Source organism: Manacus vitellinus, unplaced genomic scaffold (genome assembly GCF_001715985.3).
Source record: "Manacus vitellinus isolate BGI_N305 unplaced genomic scaffold, ASM171598v3 scaffold_50_pilon, whole genome shotgun sequence".
NCBI classification, from domain to species: domain Eukaryota; kingdom Metazoa; phylum Chordata; class Aves; order Passeriformes; family Pipridae; genus Manacus; species Manacus vitellinus.
This window is the reverse complement of record NW_021940612.1, coordinates 5,548,883-5,573,122: the sequence shown is the minus strand read 5'-3', so window position 1 is coordinate 5,573,122 and position 24,240 is coordinate 5,548,883. Positions and strand designations below refer to the sequence as shown.

The 24,240-nt window shown below is 35.9% G+C and overlaps 1 protein-coding gene across 4 annotated transcripts; it reads right to left on the bottom strand.

Moving 5' to 3' along the window:
- Nucleotides 1-902: 902 nt before the first annotated feature.
- Nucleotides 903-24,240, bottom strand: NAA35 (N(alpha)-acetyltransferase 35, NatC auxiliary subunit). Of its 4 annotated transcripts, XM_018080944.2 has the most exons (23): nucleotides 24,134-24,239; nucleotides 23,292-23,435; nucleotides 21,637-21,670; nucleotides 20,175-20,289; nucleotides 19,026-19,100; nucleotides 17,744-17,911; nucleotides 17,279-17,345; nucleotides 16,544-16,587; nucleotides 15,901-15,951; nucleotides 15,059-15,142; nucleotides 14,156-14,270; nucleotides 13,467-13,645; nucleotides 12,331-12,390; nucleotides 10,968-11,074; nucleotides 10,671-10,737; nucleotides 9,783-9,881; nucleotides 8,352-8,530; nucleotides 6,436-6,572; nucleotides 5,307-5,374; nucleotides 4,934-5,074; nucleotides 3,167-3,289; nucleotides 1,977-2,057; nucleotides 1,268-1,327 (listed from the first exon to the last, which is right to left on the bottom strand). In XM_018080944.2, the coding sequence occupies exons 2-23, from the start codon at nucleotides 23,413-23,415 to the stop codon at nucleotides 1,268-1,270; spliced, it is 2,178 nt and encodes a 725-aa protein (XP_017936433.1). In that variant the 5' UTR covers nucleotides 23,416-23,435; nucleotides 24,134-24,239. The 4 variants fall into 4 exon arrangements, with proteins under 4 accessions (XP_017936435.1, XP_008932443.1, XP_017936436.1 ...); XM_018080946.2 differs by lacking the exon at nucleotides 15,059-15,142 and having other exon boundaries at nucleotides 903-1,327; nucleotides 24,134-24,240; XM_008934195.2 differs by lacking the exon at nucleotides 24,134-24,239 and having other exon boundaries at nucleotides 903-1,327; nucleotides 23,292-23,434.

Here is a 24,240-nt window from a genome sequence, read left to right as displayed (position 1 = left end):
CTGCTGCTCAGGATATGCAGCTGCAGTGATATTACTCTACAGTAAAATTAGGTGATAGAGCAAACACAGAAAAGGGTCTTGCATGGTCAAGAAGGAATTAAAAGCTCAGCCCTACAGAGGAAGTAATTTTACACCAAAATAAGAATTGTCCTGTCCAACAAAGGATTTGCTTATATAGCCTAAGTATGGTTTGGCCTTTAGTAGGGGGTTTATCAAAGAACAAGTCACCTTTCTGAACATTTTTTCCCCTCTTGCAGTAGGAGGTTGCTCAACACAACAGCTTACCTCTGTTATTTCTGAAAGCACAGGAGGCAGAACTATTCTAGGAAGGAAAGGGGAGGTTTGGGGCCTCTCCTGTTTTGGTATCTATCTCTGTCTATCACTACAGAACACAGTAGGATCTAGCAGCCCCACTAGAGTCAAAGTGGGGAAAAAAGGTAATTTAAGAACTGAGTGATGTAACAAAGTAGCAATCCCTCCTTTCCAAGGCAAGTAGCATGATTGAAACAAAGTTGCAGATTGCAGAGTAAAAATACCCCTCAATATCTGGTGCTATTGCTAGTGACTGTGGCAGTGTTTGCTGGGCAGAGTCTCCAGTACCGTGAGAATAAAGACAAAGGAACAAACTCCAACTAGGAATCACTCCGTTTCTCACTGTCTTCAAAGGCTTCTTCTACATTTCAGACAAAACACCTCTGAGAAAACTGACTTTGGTAAAACAAAAATCACTGAATTCAGTGCAGTAGGAGCTAAATGCATAGTTTTCATCTGCCCTTGATTTCTGTAAAGATTGTTTTAGTTTGCAGGATGTGGGGAAAAAATAAAACCGTTCTCTCTACTTGCAAAGTGAGCAATTTTGATACAATTTAGACAAAAATACGGAAACTCACAATCTCTCTAAGTGACTTTACTGAATGGAGAATTTTGCATGATTTTTATTCAGTCCCTAAGCCACCATTTTCTCTCAGATCACATTAATAAAAATTATGATTAACTCTGTAATAAAATCAATTAAAGTATGGCATTCTTCAACAATACAGTTGATTAAAATCAGCTTCACACATAAAATGCATTAAACTTTATACAAACCACTTTCAAACAGCAGTTGTCAGATCAGATGAAGGCAGCAGACTACACATATTCCACATAACAGTACTTGTATCCTGGAGGTCCCTTGCAGTCTGAGTGTAAGCCTAGATAATCCCTCTTACGGCTGGTATCTGCTACACAGGTATCTTCAGGTATCCTAACAATAATTTCTTGTCCTTCAAACAAGCTTCACAACTGGGAAGTATTTATGAGGAGAAAAATCAAATTCTGGAGGAACCTAGAAAGAAAAGATTTAAACATCACACACCAGTACTACTGCATTTGATACTCATAATGAGAATACCCTGCAGACAGAAAAAAAAACCTAACAGCAGAAGATTGAAAAACAAATAGTCCTAGCTCTTTAAATTATTATCTGAAAAATACTCCAACCCATTTCTGGATATGTCAATCATTATTCAGCAGTGATGGCCACAAAGTTTTAGAATGCTGGTGTGCCTCTTAGGTGTGTTCCTTCATCCTTCTGTGCCTTGACCCATGCAGTGGCACTCACTAATCCTGACAGCCAGCACTCTCACGATTTTGTTCACACAAGCTGCTGATACACGGGATACTTGTTCCTGCTCTTGAAGAATATCCATATTTTTCTGTATTGTCCCACATGCTTTTCCCATTTTTTTTTCCTCAAAACATTTAGAGATGCGAGTTTTCCATATTTAAATAACTACAACAAACTATTTCCAAGGGGAAAATGAATTAAGTTTCTTTTCCCTGTTCTTTTAACAGTTAAGAGTAACTATGGCTTGAATCTGTTCATTTGGCTCCCAAGAGAGCTATGGTGGCTTCGCATAGAATCACAGGATCATTCAGGTTGGAAAAGATCATTGAGTTCAACCCTAATGTATATAATACTATATTTTACTTACCTTAGAGTCTTTCTTGTGGCCTCCTGCCAGCAGCTTCATGACCACAATATTGGGTTTTGCAACTTTTAGAATTCGACTGACCTAAACACAAAACAGCAAGAAGTCTTCAACTGAAAGCATATGACCAATTTCAAACTATTTCAAAGATAATACTCTAATGTTTATATACTCTAACACTACAGCATTTCTCTTACAAGACCAATTTAACAGATATCACAGTGTTTTGGATTTGCTGGAATAAGCAAAGAACCAGAATAATTAAATTTAATGAAAGGTGCATTTATTTTCAGTCACTTTTTATTAAATTCAACAAATCATAGAAACCACTGCTTTAAAAATTCTGGAACATAAAAACGGCAACTATGGCAGGTTTTGTAACACTCTCACAAGTAAGGTATAGATAGACTCTAGGCATCTATCTTAAACATTACAGCACCCCGAGAATGGTAAACTCAAGTATGAAACTGGTGGCTTTTTGCATGGAAGTGCTCTCGACATCCTCAAAACTACCTCTGAACTATCTTGGTTAGCCACAAGTAGACAGCTTATGTGTGAATACCATCAGGATCCAGAGAACAGGAATTGATTCCTAAATGCTCAGGAGGATCTAATCCTGTAACTATTCTTAACCTGCTCAGATGTGACAGAAAAAGCATCCTCCTTCCTCCAAAATACAGTCACAGACACTTAAGCTTTTAGGCTATGGACAAAGATGGAAAAATTCTTATCCATATTTACAGCTCAGTGCTGAGAACACTGCTCCAGGGAACACATGTGACACTCAATGCTCTTTTCATCCTGATGATATTCAAACCTATTTTTCCCACCTTTCAGGAGTCTATCTGAATTAGTAGATTCCAGATAAGTGGGGTGGGCATGTATCAGTTAAAACAGCTATTAGAAAGGGGTTAGAAGTCAATATGGAAGAAGGAAATATGTTGCTATCCAGCGTCTAAGATCCTCAGCAAAGAGAGCTTTGGGAGCAGTGGGCACAACCTTGATTATATTGTCTGATGTACTGAAACAGATCACTGTGCAAGATGCCACCATTCTTCTCTGTCCACTCTTTAATCAAAGCACTCAGCTTTGTTCAGCATTTTGATGAAGTACATTTTGGATCTCAAGCAGATCGAGCTGAAAACAAACACTAGTTTGAGCAAATGCTCCTTTTCTCAGTATTTCAGTCTTACCTCATTGTCTGGATTCGGAATATTCTCAAGAATCATTTTAGCTTGCTGGTAGTGTTTGCTAGCTGCCATGTAGAGATCTGATGACTGGGGAGGTGGGCTATACTTATTTAAATCAGACATTTCCTAGTGTGTTATAGAAATATATAAATATATATTAAAATCAGTTGCCAGAAAATTTTATTTTCATCACCTGAAATGAAAGCAAATTACTATATTCAAGAAAACTTACATCAACTAAATACTATTTTAAGAATAAAAACTGAAGTTGAAAACATTTATATGAAATGGCAGAATCCAAGCAGCAATGCAGTGCTCAGTGACTACTTTCTAGTGCTACAAAATGCAATGAAGTTCTTATATTATTTATAAAAAAAAAAAAATCTTTCTCTTCAACAACTTGTCATTCATTTGCTTTAATAGTGCCATGCAGCAGGGTATGAAATTACAGGAAAAAAATAGGAGAAAAAAAAAGTATATTATATTGTTTACTCAAATCAAGGTTACCACAAGCAAAGTGCTGAAGCTGTTCAAAACTTCATTTTATGTAATTTTAATTCTTTAAACTTTTTCTTTTTTTGACTAGGGATAAAAAAACCCCACCAAACTTCAGTGACAAGGAGGAAGTCATGATAGTCTTAATTTCGACTACAGCTGTTCATAACATTAAACTGGGAAGAGTGACTGGCATACAAAATAGCACTGTTTCAGTTCAAACTAACCCCCCAAATAATAGAGGCTAATAACCAGGTGGGTGAGCAGCAGGGTTATTGCAAACACCAACTTGAATACAAGCCAACAAGGTGCTCTTATTACAAATCAAACAAGCCTTGTATAGGAATAAACAAGCAGGAGTATGGCCAGCAGATCAAGGAAGGTTATCATCCTATACTCCATATTTGTGTTGTAATATTTGAAATGCTGCATCTGGGGCTGGATCCACTCAGTTCAAGAAAGACATTGAGATATGGAGGTGGCTGGGGGATTGCAGCATATGAGCCACAAGGAGAGATCAATGGACCTGGACTTTCTCAGTTAGGCAAAAAGGATGCTAATGGGTCATCTTAATTGCAGCCTACAACTACCTGAAAGACAGTTATAAAGTTGCCAGAAGGCAAAGGCTCCTTGTTAATAATGGTAGACAATATAACATGAGAAGCCATAGTTTGTGGTTTGGGTAATTCAGACTGAACATTAGGAAAAAAGGAGAATAGTACAGCCCTCAATCAGGTTATCCAAAGACTTAATGGAACAGAAAAAGTAACTGCATCAGGTTAATCAAAAAAGTTAGAAAATGTTCAACCTTTGATTTTTTCAGACAAAGATAGAGCTAATGTGATCTATTATGGTACTTCAGGGAGGAGACTGGACAAAACAAGCCTCCACTGGTCCCTTCCAACACTCAATATTACTTTCAGTTTTTCCATTTGCTTGCTGCACTAATAAAAACATGCTGCTATAATTAACCACAGCCAAAAAGTCTGTCAATGGACTTCCAAGAGATTTTATTTTCATGCAAACCAACACCAGCATCTCAGACTGCCACATCAGACCAATTTTAAAAAATCTAAGCATCTAAGTTTAGTAAGAATTCAAAGCAATGTATCTTCCTTGCACATAACCAAGCTAGAACTCCTTGCCATTTGGACTTAGCTTTAGTATGAACTTTAGGACATTAAAGCTCTTTTTACAATGACAACAATGTCTAAAGCAGGTGAGTAAATGACTTCTATAAAAGCATGGACAGCACCACGTTTTAAGATAACTCACTTTAAATTGCAGGTAGTGCACTGGGGGTGGCGTTATAACACTGTTGAATGGAGCAAACCTGTGCTCATATCGAACTTGTTCACTATCCAGTTCAAACTTAGGTTTTCTTACTTTGCCATCCATATCAAATGCGATCATTGTCTACAAGGAAAGGATAAATACAGTAAGAAGTGTTAGCTTTATGTCATATTTTGCTGCGAGCAAGATCAAAGTTATGATTTAGCTATAACTGGAAGGACAAAAAAGCAGTGGAGAATTTACCATATCAAATTATAAACTTGAACCTAATTTCCAGGCCCACTAAAAACAAAGGCATGCAATGCATACATGATCCCTGTTACAAAAAAATTTTAACAAACAGAATATAAGTTACCTTGTACATCCCAGCGCACATATTTTGGTATGCCTGACTCATGGTGATCTCCCTGCTGAGAGGACGAACTGCAAATTTCACATAAAAAGTTCAGTTCAATTTTAGTTCAGTTTAGTTCAATATATTAATTTCAGATCAAAACAGTTTTTCCAAGTCTCCAGAAAGTGGCAAAACTCTCAACTATATTTTAAAATAACTGAAGCATCCAAAGCATGGACATGCATTTTTGCTCACCTGGCTCCTAATTACACAAAATACCTCAAGATATACTTAACATGAACACCATACTACTGTCAGTGAAATAAACTGGTCAATGGTTTTTGTATGACACTATACAACACCAAACAGCCTCGAACTTACAGTCTCTAGCTGAGAGGTCTGTTTGCTTAGTTCATTGATTTCTTTTGACTTCTAAAGACTAAAAGGTTAAAGCATATTTTTATCCTAATAAGACAAACTTTATCCTGATAATGTTCTTGTAGGTTTCCTTTTTGCTTCCAGTGCTTAACTACTGCCAAACTGCCCAACATTTGGCACTAACTTAATAAAGTACAGTAGTAATTTTCTGCATTTCTAGAGACAAGGGAATTCAGTGGATATGATCCTGAGCTGTTCATAACCCATTGTTTGCTCCCCTCGGAAAGAAAGCAAGGAAAAGAATGGGCAACTCACTGCTGTAAAATTAAGAAACATGCTTTAGGACCTTCTGAAGTCAAATAGAAATTACAGAAATACACTGAAAATTTAGTGTTTGAATCTAGCTACAGTCAAAAAAAGCACAATACTGCAGGAATTATAGAAGGTAGAAAGGAAGTATTTCTCAAAGGTAATAGCTCTGGAACTGTTAATTACATTTCACATGATCCATCACATTAACACAACTGATGAAGCTGTAAATATGAGTGAGTTGGGTTTTTCTGAAAGACCTATTTAAAAGAAAACAAATAGGAAATTTTTATGCAACAACTGACTTCTTAACTAAAAAAGTTTTACATTCAGCCTTTAAACTTTAGGACATCTTTTCTACTCATATCAGTGCTGAATCTGTAAATTTTTAATTTTAATTCTACATGGCTGCATAAAAGGGGAAAAAAAAAAAGTCTTTGAGTTACACTCTAGACCTAAGTACCTTTCTTCTTTTTCTTTGTTTTCTTACTACTACGTCCTTTCTGTTGCTCCTCCATTATTCTTTCCTCTGTCATTTGAGCGCTGTCAGCGCGGCTCAGTGTTGACATCAACCAGGCATAGAGGAACTCTGACAGGTACCTAGAGTGAAAATGGTATGGAGTGTTACATATTGCACTGCAGAATGTACTCATAATGCACATACACCTGCTCAATGCCAAGTCATTTCCTCCAAGATGTAAAGCATGTGTCCTAGTAAAGGACAGGTTTCACGGGCAATTAAAACTCTTTGTTTTGCATGGCTGAAATCAACAGATCAGTCTACCTTCCTATTCTGGTTTGTGTCTTTTTCTATTTTAAACAAGACTTCGTACACATTCTACCACAGACAGCTCAAAGTATACAAGTTTCTTACATATTTACAAAGTGAAGTCTAAGCTTCTTATTATTTCAAAACCTATTTAAGATCAAATTTTTCTAGAACTCTTCCTTCTCCCAGCAAATGAAGAATTTTTTAAAAAACTACTATGTTAATACCTTTTCTACTTTTGTTATGCATTATTTCAAGAAACAAGATTATTACTGATTTTTTTTCAGGCATTAAAAAGCCATGAATTATTACATAAAGAGGCCAAGCCCACAGAAGCACAACATCCACATGCAATTCTTTCAGATTTAAGATACATCTTTAAGAGCAATAGTGGAAGCTGATTCAATAAATATCTTGATTGACTTCAAAAGGAATAAGGGGGGAAAAAGAGAGTAGAAAAAAATACAGATTTGGAGCACAATGAAAAATAAGTAATAGTTCATAAGAAGTCACAATTCAGAAGAAAAAATACTGAGAAATTTGAGTTTCATTTGCATATTTCCCCTCTGAAATTTCTTCTACTTTTTGTTCTTCGCTTACATTAAAGAGATAAAGCAGCTGACATGACAATTCCAATTAAAAGGGATTTTATTAAAAGGGAAATACAAGCAGGTATAACAAATATTGTCTCACAAAAAATTTGGCATTACTTATTGAGGTATTACCTAAAGAATATTGCCATCTTCTGGTAACTAGTATTAATGTTCTCATTTAATACTTAATCCACTACTGAAACAACATAGAAACATAATGAAATGCACTGAAGTTTATGTAATTTCAACTATTTTAATCTCTCGATAAGAAGGTTTGCAGCTTACAAAGGATTCTTTCGGTAGCTTTACAGAAAAAAAAAAAAAGAAACTCAAACAAATTAGAGCAAAAAACAAACCACCAAAGTATAGAAACACTTTAGCAGAGGAAGGTTCATCATCAGATTTTTAATGCTAATTCAAAAATGAACCATCTGAAAATAATTTATCTTTCAGACCAAACAATCAACTATGACAAATAATTAATGTGAATGAAAGTGGAAAAGTAAAAAGTATTTTGTCTCCATGTACTGCAATCATTTTCACTAAAGGCAGATGTCTCTTCAAATATATTCACAGAATAAGATGTTAACTAACTAGTCAATTTTCAAATTACAGTCATAACTTAAAACTGGAGACCTTCTCAAAAATACTAGAGATCAACAAGACTAGTGATCTTGGTACTTTAACAACATAAAAGAATAAAAGAAATCGCTTTTCTCCTGTCTGCCAAAAGTCAACATATTTTTCATTCATTGTCTATACAAGACACTGTTTTAAAAAGCTAAAGAGAGAGTCAATTACTATTTCAGGAAAAAAAATACACTACTTAGTAAGCCTAGGAAAGAGACTAACAACATTTTTTTCTCCTTCTGTAATATTATAAATAGAAAAACCAAACAGTGTTGAGCAACCCTGAGATTATAAAATCATATTTGGAGTCCCTCCGTCAAATATTTGCAATTATAGCTCTGTGGGAGCATCCCTCCTTGAACAGCTGCCAATAAAGAATCTTCTTACCAATATATGTAGTAATATTCATGCATACTGTAAAGTTCCAACTCAAAGCCACTGAGAAGATACTGTATCATAATACGAAGGTTATGATATAGGACCCAGGTGCCCAAGCAAGCCAAATGTTGTCTTTGTGGTTCCTGCTTCAGTAACATACTATGAAGCGCTGCATCTACTTTCTCTGCCTATCAATAAAAAGACAGCAAGGTAACAGACGGGGAGGAAGAACATTTGACTGAAACAATATCCAGGTTCTGCCAGAAATAAAATCCTAACAAAATGTGAATACAACTTGGGTCAGTAAAGTCATGCTCCAGATTACAAGACTGAAATATGCCTTTACAGATACTGCCACTTCTATAGTCTAGAACTGTCAGAAAACTGGAAAGATATTCACATAATTAAATTCTGCTGCACAGAATAACAATATTCAAATAGCAGTGTAGCAAGAACATTAGGTATTTTAAATTTCAAATTTTTAAAGTATTGGTATCTAGATCATTAGCAGTCATGTGAGCACTGAACCCATTACACACTGTTGTTTATTTTTCTATATTGGCAATAATTACTTCTCTCTTTTTTTTTTTAGCCTAGCTGCATTGAAACATTAAATTTATTTGTAAGCTTGACATGCAAGAAACACTTTGTGTCCCATCAGATTAACTAAAATATTGCTAAGACCAATTTTGTCTTAAGAATTGTATGGAAGACATAAAGTCTCCCACAGTTGGAACATTAACAGTAGTCCTGAACAGAACAATTCATGTAACTGGCTACAAAACGAAAAAACAGTGTCTCAGCTGCGGTACTGTAACAAACTCAATCAAACTATCTTGAGAAAAGCTGGAGCACACAAAATTTCATCCCCACCTCCAAGGTCCTCAATTGTTCTTACTGTGCATATCTTGGGAAATATTTTATTATTTTATGACTCTCGCTACTGGAAAAAGATTTCCAGCAAGTGAAAATATATTTTTAACTCATGATTCCCTTCTCATTCTTCAGAAATGTTCAAAATCAGTCAGAGCACGTATTTTGAAGGGTTATTTTTTACTTTTGCAGTTTACACCTGACATAGCTATAAGGCTAAATTTTCAAAGGTATATTGTCAGCATGGCTTGTCTATCTCCCCCTGGTTATATCTTCCAGACTGACAGTCACAAGCAGAATAGAGACTAAAAGCAGTGGAGTTACCATCAGATTACATCACAACAGGTTTCCCTGAAGTCTACGTACTGGACAAAGTTAATCTCAAAAAATGTAATGTTTTTGTTAACAGATCTAACAGAAATCCTACTGATTTCTTGGGCTAAATTTTAGGAATCCTTGTCCTAAAGAGGACTTGCTTCATGCAGCTAGGATCTAATACCACATGCTTCACTCCAGTAGGAATATATCTGGAAAGAAACTTTGCTGGCCTGCTGCCTAGGACATTACCTCATCCTGTAGGGTGGCAAATTCCTCAAGAATGTGACCCAGTTTATCTCTCTGACGAGCTCTATTGTGTCCATGGATTTGAATCAAACTACAGAATGGCTGAAAGAAGCAAAGCATCATTTTAAATTATCAACACAACTTTGAAAGTAAAGGAGGAGTACTATGATGTCTACTTAGACACCTGCTCTATATATCTGTATCAGGAGGTGTGTTACTTAACGCTCCCTACAGAGCGCAAGCAGCAGGAAAGCAAGGTCTCTGGAGGGATGCAAGAACCCATATCTCTGTACACAAGTCAACGTGAGATTGAGTGAGCATCCTTTAGGAATGTGATCAGAACAAAATGCCTGGTGTAAATGAGATATTTCTTATGCCTAAATCCATGCGCCTAGGTGGTCAATGGCACTTAGTGACATGGTTTAGTGGTGGACTTGGCAGTGCTGGGTTAGACTCTATGATCTTAAGAGGTCTTTTCCAACCTAAATAATTCTGTGATTTTCTTGAGATTTTTACTGTGCCATATTCAACAACTGAATCTTTTAAAACAATTTTTTAAAAAAATTAAATTTGAGAGAAGGTAAAAATAACTTTGTTTTTACACATGCTATGCATTTGTTTTGTTACATGAAACTACCTTGTAAAGAGGTAGAAGGTGCAGATTTTTAACAAAGTAAAATGTTAAATAAAAATCTAGAAGAAGAACACAGGAAAAAAGCATCAATAACTAGACTGGCTTTTTAAAAAGTGTTACCATTTTAAAATAGTCAACTTCTGCAATTTTGCCATCATGTCAAGTGTCTAAATTAATTGGTCTCATGTTCAAATGTATGCAAATCTTCAAGGTGCTCATATACACATAAACATGCTGTAACTGGAACGATCACTTACCCGAACACAATGTGTCACAAAGGAATCAATGTAGTCCTTCGCCTGGTGATTATTATAAAGACAACATCTAAAAGAGAAATATCCGTGTACAGACATATTTTTATAAATGTCACCAGTCTAAGTAGTACAAAATTAAAAAAGGAACAGCACTAGTTGCAGCAACAGCAACTGACTCCTTCATACATAATCACTAAACAAAAAATTAATATTTTTTTGTGCATTTGTCCTTGCTCTTGTAAGCAGAAATATTTTTTCAACAGAGATGTAAACAAATGCGTAAACTCAAGATTCACTTACTTTGGAGAAAGGACTGGAGGACTGACAAAAGACCTTAAAGCATCTTTCACCATGTCTTGCATGAGGTGAGTGCCAAACACCTTCTTATTATCTACTAGGAAAGTTGTCTGAAAGTAAAAATGTGTTTTTAGGAATATATTTTAAGTCAAAAGTAATGCACTAGGAATTACTAATAGAAAGCTCTTACAGTATATATTATATATAAGAAACTTGTAAGATTCCTTTTAGAATTGAAATGGTTCAACTAGGTCCAAGGCTACAGACTCAGAAATAGAGGCATATTGAGATCTGACACTTTTATGGTATTCCCAGGACAAAAAATACAGCTCTGCTACTTGCATAACACAATGCACGCAAAATTATTTTATTTCTTCCACTTTGAAGATGATAAATCAGACAGATATTTCTGAAGATTGGCATGAAATAGATTATGTGCCTTCTCTGGAGGCAGATAAAAACAAATCTACAGACTACTGCAGACTTTCTTCTACCCCAATGGATACTACTGCTTTCATTGGTCATGTCTGATCCTTATTTAACTTCCCTCCACAAGCGCTGTGCCCCTTTCTTACATGGTTCTTCAGCAGTTGGAGATAAATCTCTGCATCCACAAGGACTGCACGAACTCACGTGGCAGAAAGGCAGAACACACACACTATGAACGCATTCTACTTGCCAATAGTTATATTCCACTGGCTCTATACATGGCTTAACAGGGATCAAATGTAAAGAAGTTCTGACATCAAGGGACACCCTACTATAATCAAAACCTCTTATAAGGAATTATTTATTCAGAACTGAGGAATGCACTTTTAAGGTAAGTAAAGCAGTGAGAAGTTCTGCACTAGCCATCAGGTTTACTGTTGTAGCAATAGAGGCCATCTATACATTAAATTCTGTCCAAACAGTGATGAATACAAACACTAGCCCCAAACTAAGACAGCATACGGAGAACAGCATAAAAATGTGTGTACAGGCACAGCATTATGGCAGTGAAAAATTTTAACACTTTCTGTTTTAAATTAGCATGTGTTAAAATGATCTAAGCAACAGTATTTAAAAATGTTTTAAAATATTAGATCAGATCATAAGCCTCCATGTATACAATCAGAGAATGCTTTGCATTGGAAGGGACCTTAAATATCACCTAGTTCCAACTCCTCTGCCATGGGCAGGGACACCTTCCTGGCCCTGAACACTTGATGGGGTATCCACAACTTCTTTAGACAACCTGTTCCAACTCTTCATCATCCTCACAACAAAGGATTCCTTCCATAATACCTAATACTTAAACATCACCAGAAAATCCATATTTATAATGAATCCAAAAGTATTTTATTCAAAGACATAGATTAGGACTTGCCTGTAACAGGGATCTTGAAAGAACACATGGTGATTGCTCACTAAACTCACAGAAGAAGTCCTAATTTATATTTAGGAAAAAAAAAGACAATTCATGTTAATATGTCAATTTAGCTATGTATATATAAACACAGAGTGACATTATTATACACACACACACATTTGCATCTCTTATAAACACACATACGTAACTGTGTAGATACACCTCTATTTTGTATAAAGTACATGCAAACATAACATAGCTTATACAACTTGTAAGAAAGTGACCATGAATAATTTGAACAGAACAGATTATGAAGATAAAATCCATTTTTTTCTGCAATTACATGTTATTTAACAGAACAAAAAGGTTTCTGAATTTTCAAATGTAACAACTGGAAAGATGATTATAGTACAGAAAAAAACACTGTGAAACCTTTAAGATCTTGACATGACCAAACCAGGTATTGAACAAACTGTAATGTTTAACTGATACCACATGCTTCATGCAAACACTGCTTTAATTAATTTAATGGGAAATAGGAAGACAAAAGATCTTTTTTGATCTTTGAACTGATTTAACTGTGTCTGTTTTCTCAGTCAGTGACCACATGTATAGTAAAAAATATTTCAAGCATTCAAGTGTCTTCTCATAATTGTAGGCAGTAACTGAGAGTAACATCACTTACTCAAGAAAAAACATAAGCAGGTGCTTAACTTTATGCCTATCTAGGAAATTACACACTTAAACAAGTGTGTATTAAGTGCTCTCATGTTGTAAGCACATTCGCAGAGTATGCTTAATCAATCTGAAAAAATCAGGCATATAGCAAAGAATTATAATCTGATGCTATAAATGCAGCTCTTCAACCAAAGAAACTTGCTTGGCCTCTACCACTAACATGTATAATTACCTCATAAATTACAGGAAAAGTGAGAGGTTTCAGAGGAGAAAAGGTCTTTGTCAAAAAAAGAAAAATATTAAATATCAGGAAAGACAGTAAACTTTGGAATTGTACACTACGAGAAACACCAAATACATATACAGCGTTCAGTTTTCTCTCCAGTGAGCAACACCATGCATATATGAAATGATTTTTTGCAAGTTACATTTTCAGATCTTATGTTTGGCAATAAATAAGAAATATTAATGCTTACCAGTATACAGTGCAAATTAGTTAAGTTGACTACTTCACATACAGTTCTTATTCGGTCTATTAGTTTGGAAAAATAACTGACCATTTCTTCCCTTTTAATTATTTTTGCATATCGAGGAAAAGTTGGGGGCAGCAATCTCTGATTAACCAGGGGTTCAAAGCCCATCATAATAGGATGATCTAATGAAGGAGAAGGGGATAGAGACAGAGAAAAGGTGCATATAAGCCATGTTTTCAGAACTTACTTCAAACTTGCAAGTATAATACAAATAATTCAACTGGCCAAAATGAAGTTTTTATCTGTGAATTAACTTACAGAGACTCTAACTACCCAATTAAGACACTGATTACTATTTTAAAAAAACCCTCAACCCTCCACACATACCTGTAGAAACAGTGAGGTGCTGTTCCCTATTTTAAAATAACATATGCACCGATTTGAAGTGCAATGCACTTAACCAAAAGTTCACATTATCTCTGGCTATGAATTGACAGTATTGCTTTCAGGAGAACCACCATTTAGTGAAATAAAATTAAAATCAAAGAATGCAAATGTGTAACAACTTGTATAATGAGTGTTATTATTTCAAAGTAAACAGTGATTTTAACTTCTTTTAAATACACAAAGATATTTACATTTATGAAGAGAGCATATTTAAGAAAGGAAAAATGGTATAATTTGATACATACCTCCTTTAGTGGTATCATTCTGTGCCTGCATACCATGATGCAATGAATTGTGGATAGCAGAAAGCAAGTCAGCTGCCTGAGTCATTAGTTTCTGAGCTTCCACAACTGCACTCATCTGAAAGGCAGGAAACAATTATTCACATTATGAACCAATATATTTTGACTATATAACTAATGCTAGTATAAGAAAAAAGAATATTAGGGTTCTGATGTTCTTATACAACCAATTCTGAACAATAAATCCAACATTTCTGTGCAATAACATTCTTTCTATTTTACATATCTATACATACATTCAATACTGTATAAGACTTTACAATAATTACAACTGGAAGTCTTGTATTCACTATGTGAAAGACTACTCTTTGGGAGTACGTGATTCTATCCCTTTGCCTTAACTCGGGAAGTTCCTTCCCCTTTCAGCAATAAGGAAATCATATATTCAAAAAAATAGGCAAATTTCATGGAATGCTATTTTAATTCCTCTTCTCAGACCAAAGATGTCTGGGTACAAATTCAGTATCGCATGCAAGGAAAAGCTAATAGTTCTTTAGAGATGGGCAAAACACTTCAATGTCAGGTAACTCCATAGGAGGGGACTGAAATCAAGTAAGAAAAGTTTTGTTCATGTGTGTGAAAAGCATAATTTGAAATCCATAAATATTTTTAAGTGTTTTATAATGAATACTCTGTCTTTCTGCAAGGCCATAATAACGTCAGCTACTAGCCTTCCCTGTGTTTGAACAAAAACTGAATGTTTGCCGCCATAAGGCCTTTTTAAACACTTTACCTGCACCCACATCAATTCAAATCTCCTTAATCTAGAGAATAATTGCCTGATCTTCACGAAAATGATACTTCACAAGATCACAATGTGAACACAGAAACACCAAATGAACATACCTCTTTTTTTGTAAATGCTATTAGAACAGTCAGCAGTACCCGGGTAAACTTGACTCTGCTGAACACAGCTAAACATTGTTGATGCTGTAATAAAATTATACTGCTAATTACTAAGCAATAGGCATTAAATCTAGAATCATAGAATATATTGAATTGAAAGGGACCTGCAAGTATCAGCCAGCCCAACTCCTGGCCCTGCACAGGACCACCCAAAGAATGACACCACGTCTGAATGTTGTCCAAACACTTCTTGAACTCTGTCAGACTCGGTGCTGTGACTTCCCTAAGGAGCTTGTTGCAGTACCCAAGTACCCTCTGCATGAAAAGTCATTTCCTAATATCCAGCCAAAACTTCCCTGACCCAGCTTCAGGCCATTCCCTCAGGTCCTGTCACTGACCACTATGGAGAAGAGATCAGTGCCTGCCCCTCCTCTTCCCCTCACAAGGAAGTTGTAGACTGCAATGAGGTCTCCCCTCAGTCTCCTCTTCTCCAGGCTGAGCAGACTAAGTGACCTCAGCTGCTTCTCATACGGCTTCCCCTCAAGGCCCTTCACCATCTTCACTGCCCTCCTTTGGATGCTTCCTAAGAGCTTTATAACCTTTTTATATTGTAGCACCCAAAACTGCCCAGAGGACTCCTGCCCTCCCTGCATGAACTGTCACACCAACTGCCTCAGCATGCCCTGGCTAATGTGCCCTGCTCTGTTTGCCGGCTCTTCCACATGTTACTGGTTGATCACACTCCCCAGGCTGCTTTTTATATGCAGGGGTGTGGTTATATCACATTTAGATTTCCCCTTTACATCCAAGAAATCCAGGGAAAAAAGCAAACAATTAATTACTTCAAGTTCAACTTCTGGATCTCTCTCTTCTCCTTGTCGACTTCGAGTGCTCTAGAAGGTAAAGAAATTTCAAATAATTTATCAAGAATAGCAAAGGCAACCTACTGATAAAATTCCTTTACCCTCTCCAGAACGTCCATCTGTTAAATAAGCCAAAAATCAGTTCTCAAGTTCAAAATTCCTTAATATATAGTCCAGGTATTTGAATGACTCTCCTACAGTAATGAGATGTATCTCAGTAAACTCTGCAAATAAGCAAGGAAAGTGCATGAACATTTTATAGTGTAAACTGTGGTAAAGGAAAATTACATAACTTCTTTAACATTACATAATATATCTGCCTAGAAACCAGAAGTTACATTCATCCTTTCTGTGCCCCAGCCCAGTGTTATCTTCTACATCATGATTCCACCTTCTACTAGTGAAGCAACTACTAAAGAGTACAGAGAAGTCCGAAGACTTCCCTATCTTTAGCTAAAAGTCACACTAAAAGCATGTTACACAAACTATTATGGCAGTTCTTCAAAAACCCCACCATTTAATGACACAAACCTCCTGCATTCCTCATAATCCAACTCCCTCTCCCAAACCTATGTTAAGTACACTTGAAATATAATTGACAAGGCGAATGTGAAAACAATACCTTCACTCGTCTTTGCATGTCCTCTTCTACATCTTTCAGCATACCTGGAAAAAGAGACAGAAGAATTAAAAGCTGAGAAGCACTCCCAGGCACACCTACATCACCCAGAGGAAAAAAGTTTTGAGGGGAAAGTCAAGTTTAGGAGTGCTTTACATTAGCTAGAGACTAGACAAAAAATATTCTTGTAGGGATGGGTAGGGATGTCATGCAACAACTGAAAAATCAGAGTACAGACCAACTGATTCAAAGCTAAAGTGTTCACAAATTTCTCAAAAATAAATCAATAGCAAACTAATGTAGGTATGAAAAAAGGTGCATCAAAAGACTAAAATACATATTATGTACCTAATAACATACATATTTATAGTTGTAGAACTACTAGAATGCACTTTATTCTAAAGCAACCTGTTTTGAAGACAACAAATTGTAAGGCAAAAAAGCAGAATTCAAGCAGTGCACTTTACAGTCACCTGTATCCATCTCATGATGAGCTCATGCCCAGTCACTTTGTCATTGTATCTAAAAGCACTTCTTTTTCTCGTAACAATTAGCTGAATCTTTTCTTCAAGGAAAAATAATTTGATCTCTTTTCACCTACTCAGCAATTTCCACATGACTAATAGAAAAACTTAACAGCTGAGACTCATACCAATTCATCAGGTGTGGCTGAAAGTAATCAGATGCTCAGAAGAGAAAGCGACTGATGGACAGATACGCAGAAAGCACAAACTGTACCTGTAACTCTAAGATCTGTCACACTGTTGGCCATTTTAAATCCGTAAGTCATTGACTGAAAATCTTCCTAAAAAAAAAATCAAGGAAAATACGTAGTGAAATATAAAAAATTGTAGCTACATTATCAGGTTAGGATTTGGGATTGTCTTTTTGTTTGTTTTGGGTTTTGGTGGGTTGTTTTCCTCTTGGGTTTTGGGTCTTTTGTTGGTTTTTCTTTTTTGGGGGGATGGGTGGGTGTGTGCACAGGGTGTGTTTTTGTTTAACTCCGTCAAGTATAAATGTCCAGTTTTATTCTATGCAACTGAATATACTCAATGGCTTGGGTGACTTTCTTGCCCAAATCCAGCTTGAGGTAACTATTTTCTGCATAAATCCTTAATACCAATATGCCTTTCATATTTTCATCAAGTGACATCCTACCAGACTGTTTATATACTTAACCATAGGAGATACTAAAACACATACCTCCTCAAAAACAGCTGCTTTGTTAACCTTTTCTCTGGCAATATCACAGATTTTTAGGATCCCAAGAGCAAAAGCCTTCATAGCAGGATCTTCTATGAAGTCTGGATTATGAATATAAAGGCAAGTGAATACTGTCTGTGCCAAGGAATGTCCTTCTAACCATGTTATCTAGAGAAAAGAAAATTAGGTGTTTTACTCATGACAGTCAAATCCTCATTTTTATAGATCCATTCTTTTTCCGTCTTACTGTGCTTCAAAGACTCATTAAAGAACTCCTTACTATGGTAACTTTCCATCTACCAAAAAAGGGCAAGTGAAGGTGTTTCAACCTTTATCCATCTGATGGCTGTGGCAGATAAGAAGTTACTAAAGCCTATAACAAGCCTAAAATTCTAGTGTTCAATAAAGTTCAGGTCTAATCTCTGCAATCTAGACATGACATTAAGTCAAGAGACCATCAGATTTAAAAGCTTTTTCTATACAAATACTGAATGAAGAAATGCAAGTGGCTATGAAACAACTCACTAATATTCTGCATGTTCTCTCTCTTCTGTGAGTTAGAGCTTCTTTCACAATCCCCCCTCTCTACTTTCACATTGCTTTAAGCTACAGGGAAAGCTTCTGTAATCTAAATTTAAATTTAAATTTCTAAAGTAGGACCATATTTTTAATATGATCACTGTCCCTTTTCAAAAAAAGTGCACTTTGGGGGCTAGGGGCAGAAGACAAATTACATTACACCATATCAGATGTACAGTCATCCTTAGATGTCTTTTGGACTAAACTAATTTGAAATGTTTTAAAAAACAAAGTAATGTTATGGATATAATTTTAAAGAGTAACTGAAAATTAGTATCATTTACTGAGGTAATTAAAACACATACCTAGGGAAAAAATTCACAATTAGCAAGTAAGTGATACTTTACTTGTTTTTTCTAAATGGATTTATTTTCTTTTTTCAAAATGCCCCTGTAAGCTCAGCCAATTATGGCTGTACAGAAAGGAGCAACAAAGTGCTACAAGTTACTGCACACTCGGCTTCCAACACAGTCAAACACCAAAACACAGCAGGCAATAGGATAACACACAGTCATAAAACAAGAAACTGTAAAACCTTTTTTTAAATAATTTAAAATTATTCATATTTCCTATAGTAAAACAACAAGAAATCAATATTATGCCTTTTATAATAGCCAATGCAAATAACTAAGTGGAAATTAAAATAAAATGCATATATTTTCTAAGCCTAACCACCTAATTTGAAGAACAGAGAAATGCTTACCAAACAACAAAAACATGTATCCATTATTCCTACCAGCTCAGGTGAAGTGAGATCCTTTATTTTAATGGTGCCATCCTTAAAAAAACAAGGAAAAAACCCTAAACACTGTGGAAGTATATAGGCAAAATACAACTTATTTGTACAGCCAAAAATTAAAATTTTCTTAAGATTTCAGAGTAATTGTATGTCACTAGCTTTACTGATCAGCTTCACAATGTCTCAAATTCTGAAAAACTTTGCCTTCCTATCATTGTGTTAAACACTGAACAAACATAAAGCTACTCAAAGAGAATGCTAAAGTACCATTTCTGACTTATAAGTAGACAATAGAAGGTTAAAACCAGTTAACTGTCAACACTAAAATCACAAAATAGTATGTATAATCATAATAAAGATTGAACAAGGGATAATATGCAGGACCAATTCTTTGAAAACTGCTTTTTAAACTGCAAACACTTGTACAGTTTTACTGTCAGGACCAAAAAGGCTGCAGCTGTATCTGATCATTTTATTTGTCCAGTGCATACAATCCTGCATACATTCTAAGTTCTCTTAGTCCATTTGAAACAAAGTCCACCATAAAAAATACTTTTGCCTTTGAGTGCATTTTTTTTTCCAAAATAACAGAAAGTCTTTCAATCTGCCCTAACCCAATTTATCTTGACCATAAATCAAAAGTTAATCATTACTGTCAATGTTGTCAAATTACTCAGCTTGTGTTCAATGCTAATAAACTGATAATATATGAAGTGTTAATTCTGACTTTTGTAAGGAAGCTGGCTTCCATTCAGCTAAATAGGGGCTAACAAATACATCTTCACATGAAAGACACATTTTGGGAATGCATAGGGTGACTTGCAAAACCATTTCTAAAATATATTTACTTGAGGTATCAATACACAACAATTTCACAGTACTTTTCACTGAAGAGTTAGCATCATGATAATGCAGGAAACAAAATTAAAAAAAGAAAAAGTAAACATCACAAGCTATTTCTTACTTTTTTTTATTTTAATTTTGGGTAATAAAAAAAATAACAAGTAAAGATTGAAAACATTAATTATACTGAATTGTGCTTAACTGTAATTTCATAAAACTGTATCATATTTTCACAGACAGGGTATGCAAAACTAGGAAATTCACACGAACCTTAATAGCTTGCTCAAAGTTAAGAACCTTTCTGTTAACCTGGTTTCCAATCATACCAGCATCCATCTTGGGATCCATCATTTCAATGGCAGACATGGCTTCAAAGAGACCAAAACTAAGAACACAGATTAAAAAAAAAACATGCTGAATGTAACTGTTTTATACAAAACAGTCTTCAAAAACTAATGTAAAAGCATATGATGACAAACTGAGTACACTAGATTCTGACCACAGACAATAAAGTATGTGAACTTTAGTATTGATCTTCAGATCATCACAACTTGAGGATCTCTCAACAAGTCAGTAGGAAAACAGATGGCTGAAAGTAGAAGAAAACTATTTGTCTTTCTTTAAAGCTGAAAACCACTCCTGAGCTAAATATCCCACTACTACATCTATGCATACTTGTTTCTATACACCTCATAATGACAGCACCTTTTTAAAGATCACCTAACACAATAAACTAGTATTAACTGAACAAGCTGTTCTTTATTACACCACATCCAAAAAACCAAATAAGATACGTCCCCCACAAACTAATGACAATATATATCTGGCACAGGCTAGCATATTCAGCAGTATATTGAACTTGCAGTCAGGGCATAGGAGCTTGCAGAAGAACCACATCAAATAAAGACAATTATAGAAGAAGGGGTACAGTGTCTCGCTTCTGGTGCATATGACATTTATCAGAACTGCTGCACCAGTCTTTATAATATAAAAAGGTTATTGCATGTGGCACACTTAAATTCTGTGAAGTGGATTTGGTCTGAAATGCTGTTATGTATAAAATTAAACCTGAAAATGTGCTTTAATTCTACAGAGCATGGTGACATCCTTGCACATACTTTTGAACAGGTTTTGATTTAATAGTGTGCTTCTGTTTTCTGAGCTATTAGTCTCAAATAAGCACTTTTTGCTTTATGCAAGTAAATAGATTTGTGTGGCTAAACAACTTAATCTTTTCTTTAATGAATTCAGCAAGCCTTTTGCACATGCCTTTTTTTGAAATATACTTTTTCTCAATCTGTAGAGTTCTCACTTTCTGTTTTAGCATGTCATTTAAGTTACATTAAAGCATATGGATTGTTCATACTAAACTTGATAATGACATCTGAGGCAACCAACTTAAAAGTATTAAAGTCTTTCTGGCATTTTTTTTATAAAAGCACATCCACATAAAATAGTTCAGCAGGTTCAGTAGTGTCATCAGCACTGATCATAAGATGTGCAATGAACTTCTAAAATATATTAATTCATTGAAAATGTCATGTTATACTGACACCACGAGAATTGTTCAGCATTCATACATGTGCAGCTTATACATACTGCTGAGGGAAAATGATACTCTGAATACTTCAAATATTTTATTTGAAGTTTAAAAAGATTAGTTATCAGGAAATATTAACATACTTGGACTGATCCTACCTAAAAATGAAAACTATCCCCCGTGCATACTTACAGCTTGTCATGAAGCAGTTCTCCTAACTTCAGTTCTATAAAGGAACAGGACAGAATAAACAGTTACAATCATCCTGATAGCATAACTTTTCCAGCATAGTCTTGTCACTCACCAAACCCTCTGATGCTAAGAAACAAGGTTTGGGAAGCAGATCAGACATTTCCATTTGACCCTCGTTTGCTTCTACTTACAAAGCACTTTCAAGACTGAAAGACTATAAGAAACCCAGTGGTTCAGAGTCTACCCTCATTTCTCTCTGTTATTCTAATAGTTAAAAGAGAGTTTAGAATTACTAAACACCCTGTGCAGTTGCAGTCCAGAAACCTGATATCCTGGGCTGCATCAAAAGCAGCATGGCCAGCAGGTAGAGGGAAATGATTCTGCCCCTCTGCTCTGCTCTCGTGAGACCGCCCCTGGAGTGCTGCGTCTAGGTCTGGGGTCCCCAGCACAGAACACCAGGGACCTGTTGAGTGACTTCAGATGAGAATAACAAAAATGACTTGAGGGCTGGAGCACCTTTCCTATGAAGACAGGCTGAAAGAACTGGGGCTGCTCAGCCTGGAGAAAAGACAGCTCCAGGGAGACGTTCTAACAGCCTTCCAGTACCTGAAAGAGGGCTACAAGAGAGCTGAAGGGACTTTTTACAAGGGCATGCAGTGATAGGACAAGGGGGAATGCTCTTAAACTAAAAGAGTTTTAGATATTTGAAGAAATTCTTCACTGTGAGAGTGGTGAGGTATTGGAACAGCTTGCCCAGAAAAGTTGTGAATGCCCCATCCCTGCAAGCATTTAAGATGAGGCTGGATGTTCTGGTAGGCGATGCTCCTGTACATGGCAGGGGATTTGTAACAAGATGGTCCCTTCAAACCCAAATCATTCTATGATGATTATTCTATGAAATAGCAGTATGAGCCGTTTCCTGTGCTCCTTTGAGCAGGTGTCTTAATCTTTTCCAGGGGAGACTACTGAAAGGCTTGCTTTTCCTCATTACTTTTAAAGAAGTCTTTAGATACATTTGATAAGTATACAGATATAAGTAATATACGGAAATTATCTGATGGCATACAGAAATTGTGTTTATCATCATGTAACAATGCACGTGGTAAGCTGCAGTTTTATATTTATTTTTCACTAATGTCATCATAAAATCAGTTGAAGAACTGTAAACTAGCAGTAGCATCTAACAACAATAAAGGCACTGTTTAAATGCAAGCAACTATTTCTCTGTTACTGGGATGCATTACATCATTTCAGAAACTCAGCCTTGCTTCAGAGATGACAAGATGAATTAAATGAATTCTTGGACCCTATAGATCCAAAAATATACAGGAAAGAAAAAAGTCTTGATTCCGCATGCATGAATGATATTTCCATTTGGCAGAAGAGACAAGAAGAAATCTTTGCAAAGGAAAAAAAGCAGGTGAGAAAATGTGTAAGACAAAAAGTGAATTAAAAAGATATTTATGTAATCTGGAAAAAGGAGCAAGGTGGGGTGGTTCTGGCATTTCTATCCTCACAGTTAACACAGAATCAATGTAGCTCATTCATCTGAGGCTTGAATCTGGGTCAAACTATAGACTAGAAGACCTCAAATCACTATGCCTGGTACTCCAAGGGATTCCAAGTTTTCTGAGAACACAAGGAATACAACTCACCTCTACAAGCTTCTTCGAAATCCTGGGTTATATCTATCCAGCTTGTATTACTCTTTTCCATCTTGTCAGGCATACCGAGTTCCCATCCTGAATCATCATCTTCTACTGAAGCTTTCATAACCATGATGCTGCACCTTTAAATCCCTACCAGAGACACCATACATTTGCACAAATTAGAGAAAGTGCTTCACGGGAATATCTTTTTTCAAGAATTAGGTGAGAAAGAGATACTTACTAACCGGATTTTATTTAAACAACTACTGTCACATAAAACCAACAAATCCAACCTTATTAATAGAAGAATATTTTAAAAAATCATTTCCTTATTCATCATTTCTCTACAACTAGCTTGTGGGCTGTGAAACGTCAAAACCTAAGGACACCAAAACATCAGCTGTACAGAGCCACATAGTGTACTGTCAAATTAGAAATAAAATGGGAAGCATAAAGAAGTCCTCCCTTACAACAGATGCAGATATCACAGGGATTTTTTTGTTCTTTTATGCTATTAAACTATACATCCTCCTATTGTTCTGCAAAATGAATTAAAAAGAGGGAACTGTAAAACTGATCACAAGCGAGTGTTATTCATATGAAGTGTATTCAAACGAATTTGTGAAAAAGGGTTTATTTCCTCTGATTTCTTCAGCAGAAAGCAGTATCAAAATTACTGCACGAATGTTAAGCAACTTCAGAGTGAAACATAGGTCTTAAAGTCCGCCGATCAGTTATTTCGAACTGGTTTTGTGCTTTCTCAACCTCCCAGCATGCGGGGCAGCCCCGAGGAATTTCATGCCTTCCCGATCAGCCTGCCTGTGAGACACCAGCAACGCTGAACTCACCTCATGTGCCTCGCAAGAGACAAGTGGGAACAAGGTAAGCTCTGAACAGCTTCATCACAGCCGCCACGGAAGCTTTGAACAAAGGCCTCCGTGGTAGGAGACCGGCC